The 14878-nt window shown below is 39.5% G+C and overlaps 1 protein-coding gene across 3 annotated transcripts in view; it reads left to right on the top strand.

Annotated features, from left to right (window-relative positions):
- The window catches only part of SLCO5A1 (solute carrier organic anion transporter family member 5A1), a 118539-nt gene that overhangs the window by 90092 nt on the left and 13569 nt on the right, over positions 1–14878 (top strand). For all 3 annotated transcript variants that reach the window (XM_021688476.1, XM_021688475.1, XM_021688477.1), the window contains one exon: positions 6244–6442. In XM_021688476.1, coding sequence (XP_021544151.1) covers positions 6244–6442 — 199 coding nt within the window. The remainder of the gene's footprint in view (positions 1–6243; positions 6443–14878) is intronic.

Here is a 14878-nt window from a genome sequence, read left to right as displayed (position 1 = left end):
AGTTCTTAGTTCACCACATTCTGCACCATTGTGATTTCACAACAGAAAAGAGTTCTCAGAGGGCAACTGACATTACATGCTTGGTCACCTTTAGTGGTTTGGCAGTTAAACTTTTGCTAATAATGTTCAATTCGGAATTTTGATAACAGTGAAATTTTGCAGGCATCATTTAGGGCCTGCCGGTTTTAAACGGATGTTAGCAGCTAATTTTGGTCCCAAGTTAGATTTTAGATTTCCTCTTTGTAAAACAAGATATAGCCTAGTTCAGGAATAATTGAAAACTGAAATGAGTAAGTCCTTTGAAGTTTTTATATAATAAATTCTAAATAACAAAGTTTGTTCTTTCATCCATACATTTCCAGGTCCTGGTGAGTGCTAAAAGGTATGAAGATAATAAAGATACAGTCCCCACCACGTACAACAACTTTACAGTCTGGCAGGAAAGAAAGAAGTAAACACAACAGACAGTGGCAGGTCTCACGATAAGGGTCATCCCTGACCGTGAAAGCAGATTGTTGTTCTTAACAAAAGCAATAGCGGCACAATGGAAGTTCCCTTCCCTGAGCCTAGACCATTCTCGATGATGAGCGGGTTACCTAATTTCATCCTCCTCTTTTTTAGTTCAAGGTTTTTTTGTGTGTCCCAAATCATGCATTAAGCAGATGTATATTTTATGTATCCATTTTCAATACAGGTCATTTCTGCATATTGACAAAAACTAGAGTAGAGAGGAAAAATTCCACCAGTAGCTTTAATATTTGGTAACTCAGTGAATATCATCTTTTCGTAAAGACCTTTTGGCTTCATGAGGCTATACAGTATAAGGGCAAAAGCAGTATTGCAACTCAGGAAAAACGTCAGAATTGAATGTTATAGGAACAATGTTTGATATAAGAGAAAGAGAGGAAGTAGGACAATTAACATGTCAATTTGCTTGGACACATAAGTACATAAAAAGATTTCCAACTGGAAAGCAGTAGGGTGTTGGCAGACGATTTAGGAAGTAAAGCAGGATTCTCTGCTTTGTCAACAGTTAACCAACGCAGCCCTGAGTTCTTTAGATTCAGATATATACACACAGTAACTAAGTAGCTAACAGAGGTTTATGTGTTTAAGAACACATGGTAGCTAAATATCAAACAAAGGTTTATATAAAAAGAACACATAGAGGTTTAGTTGGGCCATTAGGAGTAGTTTAAGTGCAATCCTATAGATAAAATAGCATATAGAAATTTTGCCTAATTCCAATATACTTATTTGTGCAAATGTTAAACTCATTCATGTTAGGCAGATAATAATGATGTTCATACTTCTGATGATGATGATCACCAACATTTATTAAGTATATACTATGGGGTCAGACACTGTTGTAAGCACTTTATTTTTTTTTTTAATTTTTTAAAAGTTTTTATTTATTTATTTATTTAAGTAATCCCTACACCCAACATGGGAATTGAACTCACGACCCCCAAAATCAAGAGTTGTATTTCCTCTGACTGAACCAGGCAGGTGCCCCTGTTTTAAGCACTTTATATGTCTTAATTCATTTAAACCTAACAACCTATGAGGAAGATACTATTTTTTCTTTAAGATTTTATTTATTTATTTGAGAGAGAGAGCACTAGAGAGACCGAGCAAGCACAAGTGGGGGGCAGAGGGAGAGGGAGAAGCAGGCTCCCGAAGTAGGGCTCGATCCCAGGACCCCGGGATCATGACCTGAACCGAAGGCAGACGCTTAACCAACTGAGCCACCCAGGCGCCCCTGTATCCACATTTTACAGATGAGAAAATCCGAGGCCTGGGAATATTTAGAAATTTGTCCAAGGACACACAGTTTGTAGGTGAAAGAGCTGAGATTTGAATTCAGGAAATTTGTCCATGTGGCCTGCACTGTCACCTGCATTTGTCTCTTAGACATTGCTTTGGCTTCTATCCTCTACCACCTGTACCTTAGGCTGGGTCCCTGGGCTTGGTCCAGGTATTTCCATCTTTCCACGTTCAGTCCTTTTCCCTCTCCCCTCATACACAAGTCCTTGATGCTTTTTCCCCACCCATCCTTTTGTACCTGACGGGTCCCATCCATGTCTTGGCCACTAGAGGGCGCGAGGAACAGAAACTCAGGGACTGCAGAGCCATCCTGCCAGGACTGCGAAAGGGGCTTGATAGGGAGCAGAAGCTCCAGAGGAATGGAGGCAGTAGGCGGGGTGCTCTCTGGGGACTGAGGGAAGGGATGAGCATGGGCCAGTGAGGTGAATTTGAACTCAGACATGACGAGTGGCAGGTGGGCAGCTTCTGCTGGGAGAGCCCATCTTATATATTTACAGGTTTCCGTTGCTATCTGAAAGTCGAGTGTTCCAATGAAATCTTTCATAAGCTGAAATGGCATAAAGTGGAGAAGCAATTACAAATAATTTATATGGAAAAAAATTTTGAACATTCCCAGACTCAAGAAACAACCTCTCTTAGGCTTTTCTGATACCTTTGGAACATCTTCCTAACGATGCGCAGACTAAATCAAAATAAAGTACAGTTCAGAGCTGTGGGGCCTGATGCTGAGACGCTGGGCGTAGTTGGCAGGGAAGGAGCTTGGCGGGGCCACTCTCACTGCCTCTGTAACCCCTCACTGCAAAACAAATGCTGAATGCTATTTTCACTGGTCACCTTTGTGGGGTTTTTTTCACCCCATAAAAGTGAAAATCTTCTTTGGGTTTATTTTAATTAGCGAACACAAGTACTGAGGTTTTCCATAAATGCGGAAGTGGTGTGATGTGAACTTGGAAAAGCAGGGGATGCCTGTATTTCCCCCTCCCCACAAGGGAGTGGGGAAGTTGGGAAGGACTAGAGAACAGTGTGGTGGTGGGCGGGAAACCAACTTCCAGCCCCTTCATGCTCTGTACAGTCTGGTTTCCCCAGACTCAGGGGCTTTCAGAAAGGACAGTGAGAAGGTTTTACTGTTGTCCCCCATTCCCCTCCCCAATACCATCCCATATGCCTAATATTCTAACAACGGAACATTTGGGTCTCTTACTTAAGCTGGAGTTCTGAGCGATGTACAGATTAGCATCATGAATGGTCAGAATTTCTGTTTGGATAGTGCAGTGAGATTTAGATGGCAGGGGACATCTAGAGCAAATTTTAAGGGGTCTTCCCTCTGATTGATATAACCTCATATTTACTGATGACAAATTTCCTGTTCTTAAGAGTTGAATACCAAGTAGGATGCATAGTCAAGTAAGGTTTATTGCTTTTAAATTAGGACTTGAGCTATGAGCATAGAGATTTGTTTTGTTTGTTACCCCCAGGTCTAGAACAGTGTAAATTGTTCAACTAAAACAAGAATTTCATGGATGTATCACTTTCACTTTAAAGGTAAAGCTTTGCCTATTGATTCGTATAGATAACGTGTACTTTTCCTTAATGATGATGATACTTTATTAACTAGCTCATTTGAACCCAGAGCTCTGGTCAATTTACCTAAAAGATTCCAGGGACCTGTCGGTTCTAAGAGACATCTGTGGTGATGTGGACAGAGCGCTGGGCTGGGAATCAGAGATCTGTTTCCCTTAGACTCTCTCTTCTTTGTGTGCACTACTGGGCTGGTCACTTCTCTGAGCTGTCAATTTCCTCATCTGTAAAAAGGCCATTACTGATTTTATAAAATCAGGACTCTGGTGAGGATTACAAAATGAACACTGGTTGCCAGGCAAAGCTCAGATTTTAGATTAATCTAATCCTCTGCTCCTTTACGTGGGTTGCTGAACACGCTGGAGCAAACCATTCAACCGTGAGCACTGGTGCAGCTGCAGACTTCTGAAATCTAATATCATCTGGACCCACTGGACTCCATTTGCAAAGCCTATTACATATTCTCATTTAGCACTCACTTTGCTTTCCTACAATGATTATTCTAACCCTTGGCTATATTTAAAGTTCTCCATATCCCTTTCCTCTAAGAGTTAGTTTTGTTTTCAGTTATACAGAAAAAAAAAAAAAAAACCCAAAAAACAAAAAACCACCCAGAAATAAAAACCAAAGCTATATAAAAAAAGAATCTATAGCATGTTATCAATTCTTGAAGTAAAAAAGCATGGAAAAAAGACTAGAGTGAAATATGCCAGAATGTAAGCAGTGGATTTTTGTTCCTTCATACTTCTCTGTGCTTTCCCAGTGTTCTGTTGCAACATGTATTACATGATGTTTGCAAATGATGTAAAAATAATGAAACAGAAAAGCTACAATTTGAAGAGCTACCACCCACCTGTTGATTTATCCCCCATCCTATTCTCCCCTATCCTGTTCCCACCCTGAATGAAGGGGTCTCTCTCTCTCTCCCCATCCAGTGCTAATCTGATTATCTGTGCTATTAATTCCATATTCTCTTGACTTCTCAAGGATCTTGCATTGGCATTATTAGATAACCTTTCCCTCCACATTCAACCTCCATTCCTTTTTAGCCTTTTTGTCTGTATATAAATATGCATAGTCCTCTCCTGTCTTAGCAAACGAACTCCCCAAGCTCTAACTCTACCTTGACTCCACTCTTACTCTAGACCCATATCTGTTTTTCCTTTTATAGCTTAAATTCTAGAAAGAATCTGAATTCTAATTTCTAAATCCTCATCTCAACCCACTGCAGTCTGGCTTCTTCCCTCACAACATCCTTAACATTGCTCTTGCCAAGATCTCTAGTGACATAGTTGTCTCATTTCAGTGTTAACCTTATTTTTCTCTTCATACTTTGTTCAGTACAAATACTGCTACTTCTGTGAAGTCCTCCTTGATTTCTCCCAGGGAAGGCTCAGACGCTTTTGCTTTTTCCCCTGTATTCTCCTTGTCTTTTGTATAATTGTTTTATTGTACTCTGATTTGTGTATTTCTATTTTAGATTATAAGGTTCTTGGGGCAGGCAATACAACTGTTTTTTAGTTTTTTTTTTTTAAAAGGCTGTGAAATATAATGCACACAAATACATTAATTAAAATTTAGAGCTAATGAATAATCATAAAGTGAACACTTGTGTAACTATTACGTAGGTCATGGCATGGAGTATTTTCAGTAGTCCAGGAGCCCCACCTATTCCCCTACTATCTTGGGTTTATGACACTTACTTCCTGGGTTTCCTTCATAGTTGCACTGCCTGGATATGCATTCCTAAACAAATCGTTTAGTTTTAACTGCACTTGAACTTTTTACAGATGCCGTCATGTCATGTGTTCTGTTCTGTTTTGCTTCTCTCGTTGAATATTGTATTTGTATGATCCATCCTCATGGTTGTGGGTTATTAAATTCCTTCATATTTCTTGCTGTAGAGTGACATTTTGTTACATGAACTTACAACATGCAATGCATCCAGTAATGGACATTTGGTTTATTTCCAGTTTTTGGCTATTATGATGCTTCAAATGTCTTGTACACTTCTTTTAGTCCCCGTGTCCTTGAGTTTCTTCAGGGTGTAGATCCAGGAATAAAATTACCTGTTACAGGATGCGTACATCTTCAACATCTACAGGATGCCTATGATGGCAAACTGTTTCTCAAAGTAGGTTTCACAATTTACATCCCAACCAGCCGTGTAGAGTGCCCATTGCTCTCTATCTTTGCCAACATGTGGTAGTATCGGACTTCTAAATTTTTATCAACACAAATGGTGTAGAGTAGTATTTTACTATGGTTTTAATCTGTATTTCCCTCTTAGCAATGAGGGTGAACACCTTCATATGTTTATTGGCCAGCTGGATTTCCTCTTTAGTGAGGGACCCATTCAAGTTTTGTTCACTTTTTTTTTTTATTTTTTTTATTTTTTTAAAGATTTTATTTATTTATTTGACAGAGAAAGACACAGCGAGAGAGGGAACACAAGCAGGGGGAGTGGGAGAGGGAGAAGCAGACTCCCTGCCGAGCAGGGAGCCCGATGCGGGACTCGATCCAGGGACTCCAGGATCATGACCTGAGCCAAAGGCAGTCGCTTAACCAACTGAGCCACCCAGGCGCCCGTTTTGTTCACTTTTTTAGTGGGTTGCTTGTCTTTATTTTATTGCTTTGTAAAAGTCATTTTACATTTTGGATATGAGTCCTTTGAAAAGAAATTATACTATAAAATCATACACATTGAAGATTTATTGATTACAGTATTTTTTATTTTTTTACTTTAAAACTAATAAGTGAGTAGAAACAGAATAATTAGAAAACAAATTATAGTATATGTAACTTCACTTAATCCTGTCCTTCCCTTCTTCTCTCTAGGTGTTATTATTGTCCCCAGTGCTGGTGTTGGTATTGTCCTGGGAGGCTACATTATAAAGAAATTGAAACTTGGTGCAAGAGAATCTGCCAAACTAGCCATGATCTGCAGTGGTGTGTCTTTACTGTGTTTTTCAACCCTATTTATTGTTGGATGTGAAAGTATTAACCTAGGAGGCATAAACATCCCTTATACAACAGGGTAAGTATCTCGAAAGAGCCATTTCATGTTATTCTAATCATGAATGAAGTGCAAAGCCCTATAGTGTTGGTACCCTAGGGTCGAACTAGTGTTCCCCCAACCAGGGAGGTCTCCTGTGCACGTTTCATCTCCCCAAGCTGGAGCACGCATGCATGGAGGGCAGGGACGATGGTCTCTCCTTTGTCAATGTTCCTTTTAAGCCTCACAGAGTGTTTCCCATAGTATTTTGGTTACAGCAGATGAGGAAATGCTTGTTGGGTTAATGAGAATTGTTCTTTCTTTCTTTTTTTTTTTAATATTTTATTTATTTATTTGACAGAGAGAGAGACAGTGAGAGAGGGAACACCAGCAGGGGGAGTGGGAGAGGGAGAAGCAGGCTTCCCGCCGAGCAGGGAGCCAGACGTGGGGCTCGATCCCAGGACCCTGGTATCATGACCCAGCTGACGGCAGACGCCTAACGACTGAGCCACCCAGGCGCCCCAAAATTGTTCTTTTTTTAATACATTTTGAATAGACAATACATCCACATAGTTTAAAAACATAAAATTCAATGAAAATACAATGTACACTGAAAAGTCTTGCTCTTACCCAAGTCCTCCGCCTCATTTCTCCAATCAAAGACGAACCAGGTAACCACTTGGATTCATTTCTTGTGCATTCTGCCAATGCTTCTTTCTATAAGAAACTATGAGTATGAAGGGGGGGAAATCGGAGGGGGAGACGAACCATGAGAGACGATGGACTCTGAAAAACAAACAGCGGGTTCTGGAGGGGAGGGGGGTGGGAGGATGGGTTAGCCTGGTGGTGGGTATTGAGGAGGGCACATTTTGTATGGAGCACTGGGTGTTATACGCAAACAATGAATCATGGAACACCTCATCTAAAACTAATGATGTAATGTATGGGGATTAACATAACAATAAAAAATTTTTAAAAAAAGAAACTATGAGTATGTATTTAAAATCTTCCCTGTTTTATATCCAAAAGGTAGCATTCATACGTACTTTTCCCACCTTAAAAAAATGTAACAATATAGCTTGGAGATCTTTCTGTGCCAATAATAATAATAATACAAAGCATAGCTAACCCTTATATTGACACTCTTCTAATGCTTTTACATATATTAACTCATTAATCCTCATGACAACCCTATCAGGTAGGTTCTATTATTATCTTGATTTTACAGATGGCAAAACTGAGGTACAGAACACACATACTGGTGGTATGCTGATAATATGTAACACATGGCTAAGAAAAAAGTTCCCATCTGTAGCATTTGCCAATTTCGGAGGTGTAAATATCCCCACCATGGCTGATTTCAAGCTAACAACCTGAAGATACTGAACACCAAGCTGGGAGGAGATGCCCAGTCACGTACCATTATATAATATTTCTCTCATACAGGTATTTAGACCTAAATAGCCTAGTCAAGACATAGGTAACAGTATAGTAAAATAACTAGGAGGTGATGAATTGAGTATTTATTATCTTTGAAATAGTTATTTAATTATAAGTTTATGTAATTTAATTTTTAATAATTGCTGTGCTAAACAAACAGTTGACAAAATCCTTGAAAATTGAGGATTTTGTGACCCAGGGTGACTATGCTGCATGTTACATAGAACTTAATCCAGACTTAACCCCAAACAATTCAGAGTCCATGCTTTTAAGCACGCCTTAAAAAAAAAAAAAAAAGAGTTTATTCATTTATTTGAGAGAGAGAGAGAGCATGAGAGGGGGTCTGGTTGGGTCAGAGAGAGAAGCAGACTCCCTGATGAGCAGGGAACCTGATTCGGGACTTGATCCTGGAACTCCGGGATCAGGACTTGAATTGAAGGCAGTCGTTCAACCAACTGAGCCACCCAGGTGCCCTAAGCACTCCTTTAAAAAAAATTTTTTTTATTTTATTTAAATTCAATTAATTAACATATAGTGTAATATTAGTTTCAGAGGTAGAGTTCAGTGATTCATCAGTTGCATATAACACCCAGTGCTCATTACATTACATGCCCTTTTTAATGCCCATCACCTACCTATCCCTTCCCCCGCCCCCCTCCCTTCTAGCAACCCTGTTTGTTTCCTGTGATTAAGAGTCTGTCATGGTTTGTCTCCCTCTCTGATTTCGTCCTATTTTATTTTTCCCTCCCTTCCCCTATGATCCCCTGTTTTGTTTCTTAAATTCCACATATGAGTGAAATCATATGGTTTTTGTCTTTCTCTGATTGACTTATTTCGCTTAGTATAATACCCTCTGGCTCCATTCATGTCGTTGCAAATGGTAAGATTTCATTTTTTTGATGGCTAAGTAATATTCCATTGTGTATATATATATATATATCACATCTTCTTTATCCCTTCATCTGTTGATGGACATCTGGGCTCTTTACATAGTTTGGCTATTGTGGACATTGCTTTAAACACTCCTTTTAACTGCCTGTAACATTCCATTTAATTCTGTTTGTAAGTTAACCAGTCCCCATTTGAAAGGCAGTTTCCCATCTTTAGTCGTTAAAAATCATGCTGCAATAAATAACTTCATGCATATGTCACTTCTCCTGTGTGCCATGTATTTGTAGGATAAATTTCCAGAAGTGAGATTGCAATGAATTTTGCCAAATTTACTCCCCAGGTGTTGTATTAATTTGCCTCTTCACCAGCAGTGGATCTGAGGATCAATTTCCTACATGCTTTCTAAAAGAAGGTGGAAAATTCTTCTTGGAGTGTTAAGAAAACCATAACTTATATACATTTGGGTTTGTTAGGATCTGCTCATTGGACAGAACTCCAGTGCCTAGATTTTGGTGTTTGCTGTCAACAAGCACAGTTTCCTTTTGATTTTTAGTGGAGTTTTATCTTATAAAATATTCCACTTGAAATTTGAAAAAGAAAAGCTTTAATTTCACTTAGCCAACCTAGAACATCAGGGTAAAAAAAAAAAGAGGAACTGCCAATCAGAGCTTATGCAGATGACAGAATATGGTCACTTGTCTCAAGAATCTTTTTTTCATCAGTAGATGTGTGTCTGGGTGATGCATGTACTGATACAGAGCTTCTTTTAGTGCCTAATAGAATGGCATAGGAAATAATGTGTTTAAAAATTTAAGGGCAGTATAGACTAGGAGCCCAGATTCCTGAGTTAAATCTGATTTTGCATCTTCACGCTGCTTGGCCACTTACTTAACTGTAAGCCTCAGTATCCTCATCTGTAAAATAGGGTGATGATAATAGTGTCTTAGTCCCCCTTCGGGCTACTGAAATAGAATAGTATAGACTGGGTGGCTTAGAAACAACAGAAGTTTATTACTCACAGTTCTGCAGTTGAGGATCAAGGTACCTGCAGATTTGGTGTCTTGTGAGGCTCCACTTCCTGGTTCATAAGTGGCCATCTTTTTCCCTGTGTCCTCACGTGGTGGCAGGGGTGAGGCATCTCTCTAGAGTCCCTCTTATAAGGGCACCGATCCCATTCATGAGGGCTCCACCCTCATGACCTAATCACTTCCCAAAGGCCCAGCCTCCAAATACCATCACACTGGGGGTTCATTTTCAACCTATGGATGTTGCAGGGACCCAAATATTTAGTCTATAGCAATAAGAATCACTTGAGAAGCTACAGGCAAGGATAGTATGAGTAACGTGTAAAGCTCTCAGCTCGATGCCTGGCCAACAGTAAGTGCTCACTGAAAGTTAGCTCTTGTTATCAGTCATCACTAATAAATTAAGAATAATTTCCACTTCTATCGAATTATTTTTATTACAGTTGGAAAACAAATAGAATTAAGAAGTTAGAAGCAAAAAACCAACAGTTTCCTGACCAATCCTGCTTCCTAGGGCAATAATTTTAAATTCTTCTTAGCTGTCTCTTCTGGTATTCACCTCTATATTTTTAAGACATAGTGTATAAATTAACCAAACTGGGACATTATTTATGACTTCCTATCTTAGTAAATGAGGAGTGCAGCTTTCTATTCATATATTGTGGTCAAATCCTTCTTTGATATTTCTTGTGTTTGATTATGACAGTGTTATTAACTGCTGAGACACAAGTAGTGTGTCATGAGGAGATTTCCTCTTTTGTACAGCATTGATTTTCCTGGAATTTGTAATTGTCTTATTTTCATTATCTTTGTTTTCTCTGAATGTGTGTCCGGCTTCCCATACTCTCTGAGGGCTCAAAAGATCTCACTGTGATTTTTCACCCGTCTGATGAACTCATGATTCCACTTTCCAGCCCTTGGAGTCTTCTAAATTGGAGCCCTGGTGCCCATGCTCTAATCTGGACACAGTGCTCTCTGGTCCTGCTGCCCAGCTGTCACCTTTGTTCTCTGGGCTCTGTGGATGCCTCTTTTTTGGCTCCTCCCTCATTTTGTGAGAGAACATCCTCCAGTAGCTAGAAGAAGGCTAGACAGGCTGTCACTTTTTTGTTTTTGAAGATTTTCCATGAAATAGCTTTAAAAAATTATCATATTTGACTGTCAACTTGGCTGGGTAAAGAATTTTAGATTGGATGAATCATTTTCACTCAGAATTTTGAAGTTATTACTCCATTATCATCTGATTTTTCATGCTGTTTGTGGGAAGTCTGGCCTTTCTTTTTGCCAGTCTTTCATATCTGCCCTATTTTTCCTTTCTAGGAGCTTCCAATTTATGCCTGGTATTCCTGAATTTCACCATGATATACTTTGGAATTTTTTCCCCCCCTCTCCTGAGCACTTAGCTTTATTGTCTGGAAACTGTGTCCTTTAGTTCCATTTTTTTTTAAATTTAAATTTTGTTATTTTTTTTCTCACCGCTTTTTCTCTTCTCTCTCCTTCATTGGTCCTCTACTTATTCTTTATCATCTATTTTATCTCATTTTTTGTTCTACTTTTTGGAAAGGTTTCTTCAGCTTTATTTTTTCAGTCTTCTGCTGAATCTTTATTTTGGATATTGTATTTTTAATTTCCACATTTTGTTGTTGATTTTTGATGGTTTCTTGCTTCTAGTCCTCTTGCTTCATGGGTGGAATATCTTCAGTTACTTCTCCAACATGATTGAGAGTTTCTTTTCCTTCCTGAATTGTCTATGTCCTCTGAATACCTGCTGTCTATTTATTTTGCTGTCTCAATTATGTTGGAAATTTCCCTTACATTTTGGTGATCCTTAGCTTTCTCTTAGTGTTGAAGAACATGAATTTAAGAAGCTGAGTAGGTGCTCTGTGTCTGATGGCAGAGCTTGTCATTTGGTCAATCTCCCTGTTGGGTAACGGGAGGGCTGGAACTGGCATTTTCATTGGGGTGCTAGGTGTCAGAACCCAAGGTCTTACCTCTGGGGTGCTTTGGCTCCTCAGGAGCAGGATTCTCCTGTCTCTTGGCTGTGGCTGTATTGGGGTGGGTTCAGGGTTGTTAGCCTACCTGCTGTCATTCTAGAGCTGGGAGTGTGGGCTGGTGATGGGAAAGAGCCTGGGTCCTTCTGTTCATTCTGTAGAGTTTTACCTAATTCCCCTGCCACCATTCTAGCATCTCACCAAAGGGCTCCTTTATGTGTGATGCTCTTAAGTCCAGAGCCTTTGGTTCATTTTCTCCAGAAAATAGAGAGGTGGAGGAAAGAGTAGTCATCCATTATCTAGGGTGGGGATGGGCATCTGCTTAAAACTGTATCATATTTGGACCACCCTATTTCTTGTGTTGTCTGTCCCTGAGTTCAAACAGCCTGTTCTTTCCCTGACTACTGGCCTTTCCCATGCTCATGTATATTTTTTAAGTTTTCAACATCTACTTTGTTTTATTGAGTTCTTCTTTTTCCATAATCTTGCTTCAGTTGGACTAGTGGCTCTCTAGGCATAATTTATATCCTGGAACTTCCTTTCATAGATCTCAATTGTATCCACTAATTTTTGTTTATTTATTTATTTGTTAACTCCTTGTTTTGCTAGAGAAAAATATCCAAATACCATCAGAGGAAAGAGTACTTGGGAGTAAAATTTTCTGAGCCTGTCAGTGTATTAGTGTCTTTATTCTTCTCTCACTTAAAGGATAGTTTGAGTGGACATAGAATTATAGGTTAAAAATTACCTTTCTGAGAACTTTGAAGCCATATCTAATGTTGCTGATAAGAAATTTAACTCCAGTCCTAGCTCTCATTTGTCTGTGGCCAACTTTATTTGGAAGTTTTTAGGAAATTTTTTATTCAAGGTGCTCTGAGATTTCATAAGGAATGCTTTCCCCTCTGATTTTGTCTTAGCTGGGCCCTTCCAGTGTCACTTTCTCAGAGAGGCTGCCCCTCCCTGCCCAATTGAAGGGAGCCCACTCTCCCCTCATTCTTTTTTTTAAAGATTTTATTTATTTATTTTTGCGAGGGAGAGAAGGAGGGAGGGAGAGGGAGGGAGGGAGAGAGAGGGAGCACGAGTGAGGGGGAGGGGCAGAGGGAGAAGCAGGCTCCTTGCTGAATAGGGAGCCCGATGCGGGACTCAATCCCAGGACCCTGGGATCGTGACCTGAGCCGAAGGCAGACGCTTAACCGACTGAGCCACCCAGGCACCCTCTTCCCTCATTCTTTATCTCATCACTCCTCCTTAGTCTCCTCATAGCACTTATCATTAGTTGAAATTACCTCATTTAATTATTTCCTCTGCTCATGCCTCCTGTTTCTAAAATATGAGCTCCTCAAGAACAATTACTATAGCAGTCTCCATAATAGTTGCATCCCCATCATCTGAAGCAATTCAGGACGTTTGTTGTATGAAGGAAGGAATGGATGAATGAATGTCTTGGCCCAGGGCTTTGTTCATTCATTATGTTAGGCACCCTCTGATCCATCTTAATATAACATGTCTATCTTCTTGATCCCAGAGAAGTTTTCTTCTGCTATAGCTTTACTCACTTTCTCCATTTTCCATGCGCTCATCAGGACTCCTGCTAATCCGATGTTGGAACTAACAGACTGGTTGCCTGTATGTGTAGTTTGTTCTCTCATATTTCCTATGTCCTTTGCTATGAGAGATTCCTCCATACTTTGTTTTCCATTCTTTATGTAAAATTTTTTTATTTCAAGAATAACTTTTTTCTTTGTTGTATTCTGAGTATTCCCTTTTCATAACATTCTGATGTCTTTTTAAGGAGTATTATCTTCTCAGATCTGTGTATATAATTAGATTTTTTTTCTTTACCTTGTTTTTATGCCTCACATTTTGCCATTTGATGTTAAGGGTCAGTTTTTCTGTTTATTCTGGGCTTTACAGGTTGACAAGACTCAGTCTAGCACCTTTCAGGTTATGTGCCCCACCCTCACCCCCATACAAAAATGAGGGAGTTTTATTCTCATTTGTCAACATCTAGAGTAGAAGCTTGATATTTTAATTTCTTCCAATCTCTTTAGAGAAGAGCTTTCCAGAGACTGTCTGGGCTCTGATGTGGGGGTGGAGGTGAGTGAATATGAGAAAGGAAGGGCCCACCGATACAATTTTCTCTCCCTCAAACCTCAGCTTGATCCTCACCTTTGGCTTCTGCCACATCTGATGACTTTAAGCTCAGAACCTTGTGGAGCCTTGTGGAGGGTGCATGGGGTAGGTTGGCTCTTCTCCAAGGTGGGATCTGCTCATCACATAAACTTATGCCTATCCACTTGCTATTTTCATGAAGTTTGGTGTCACTCTTTCCATTCCTCTTTGCTAGCTTTATTCCTTTTAATCTTACTTGCTTTAATTTTAAGTGCATACTCAGCAGGGAGGGAAGGCAGACTCATTGTCTTACCTGCTTTTAAACTGCAAGTCCCCTCAAGACTTTAAAGCCCTTGCTTAGCACCATATCTGTCTTGCCAATCCTGAATCAACTGATTCTGGACTCTCCAGCATTATGGGCAAAAATTATATAATTGTGCTGATTGGCTCCATTACAAATTTATGAGTTCCAATCTTAGCAGGCCCTCATCTTTGCTGAGCAATCCATTTCTTGGCCCTACTCAGCTTCCTTTCCTATGCCCCATGATGGTTGCATTTTTAAAAATTCTTTTCTTCAACTATTTTATCTTAGTCTTGTTTTTCTTGTTGGGCATCCCAGATTCTGTGTTAGTGAGAAAACAGAGGTCCCAAGAAAGAACTTCTTGACCTCCTCTCCCCTCTCCCCCCAAACTCCTTTGTCAAAGATGGTTTTATTTTCAAAGAAAAGTACCAGAGCCATCAGTTTTTTAGCTGTGTGATCTTGCAAGAAAATCGCTGAATATTGTTGAGTATTGGTTTCCTCATTGTTAAATTGGTGATAATGTCAGTCACACCTGGTTACAAGCATAATTAAAGTAAAACACATGTAGTTGAAAAATTAAAATACTGCAGAAGGGTAAAAAATGAGAAGTCAGCGTCTCTTTCCTCCATCCTCAACCTCCAGTTTGAAGCATTCTAACATTTTAAATAAATGTTTGTAGTTTTGATTTTGAGGATTGTATTAGGGAAGTTTTCTGATATTT

The sequence above is a fragment of the Neomonachus schauinslandi genome, chromosome 4, assembly GCF_002201575.2.
Source record: "Neomonachus schauinslandi chromosome 4, ASM220157v2, whole genome shotgun sequence".
NCBI classification, from domain to species: domain Eukaryota; kingdom Metazoa; phylum Chordata; class Mammalia; order Carnivora; family Phocidae; genus Neomonachus; species Neomonachus schauinslandi.
This window is presented reverse-complemented; position numbering and strand designations above follow the sequence as displayed.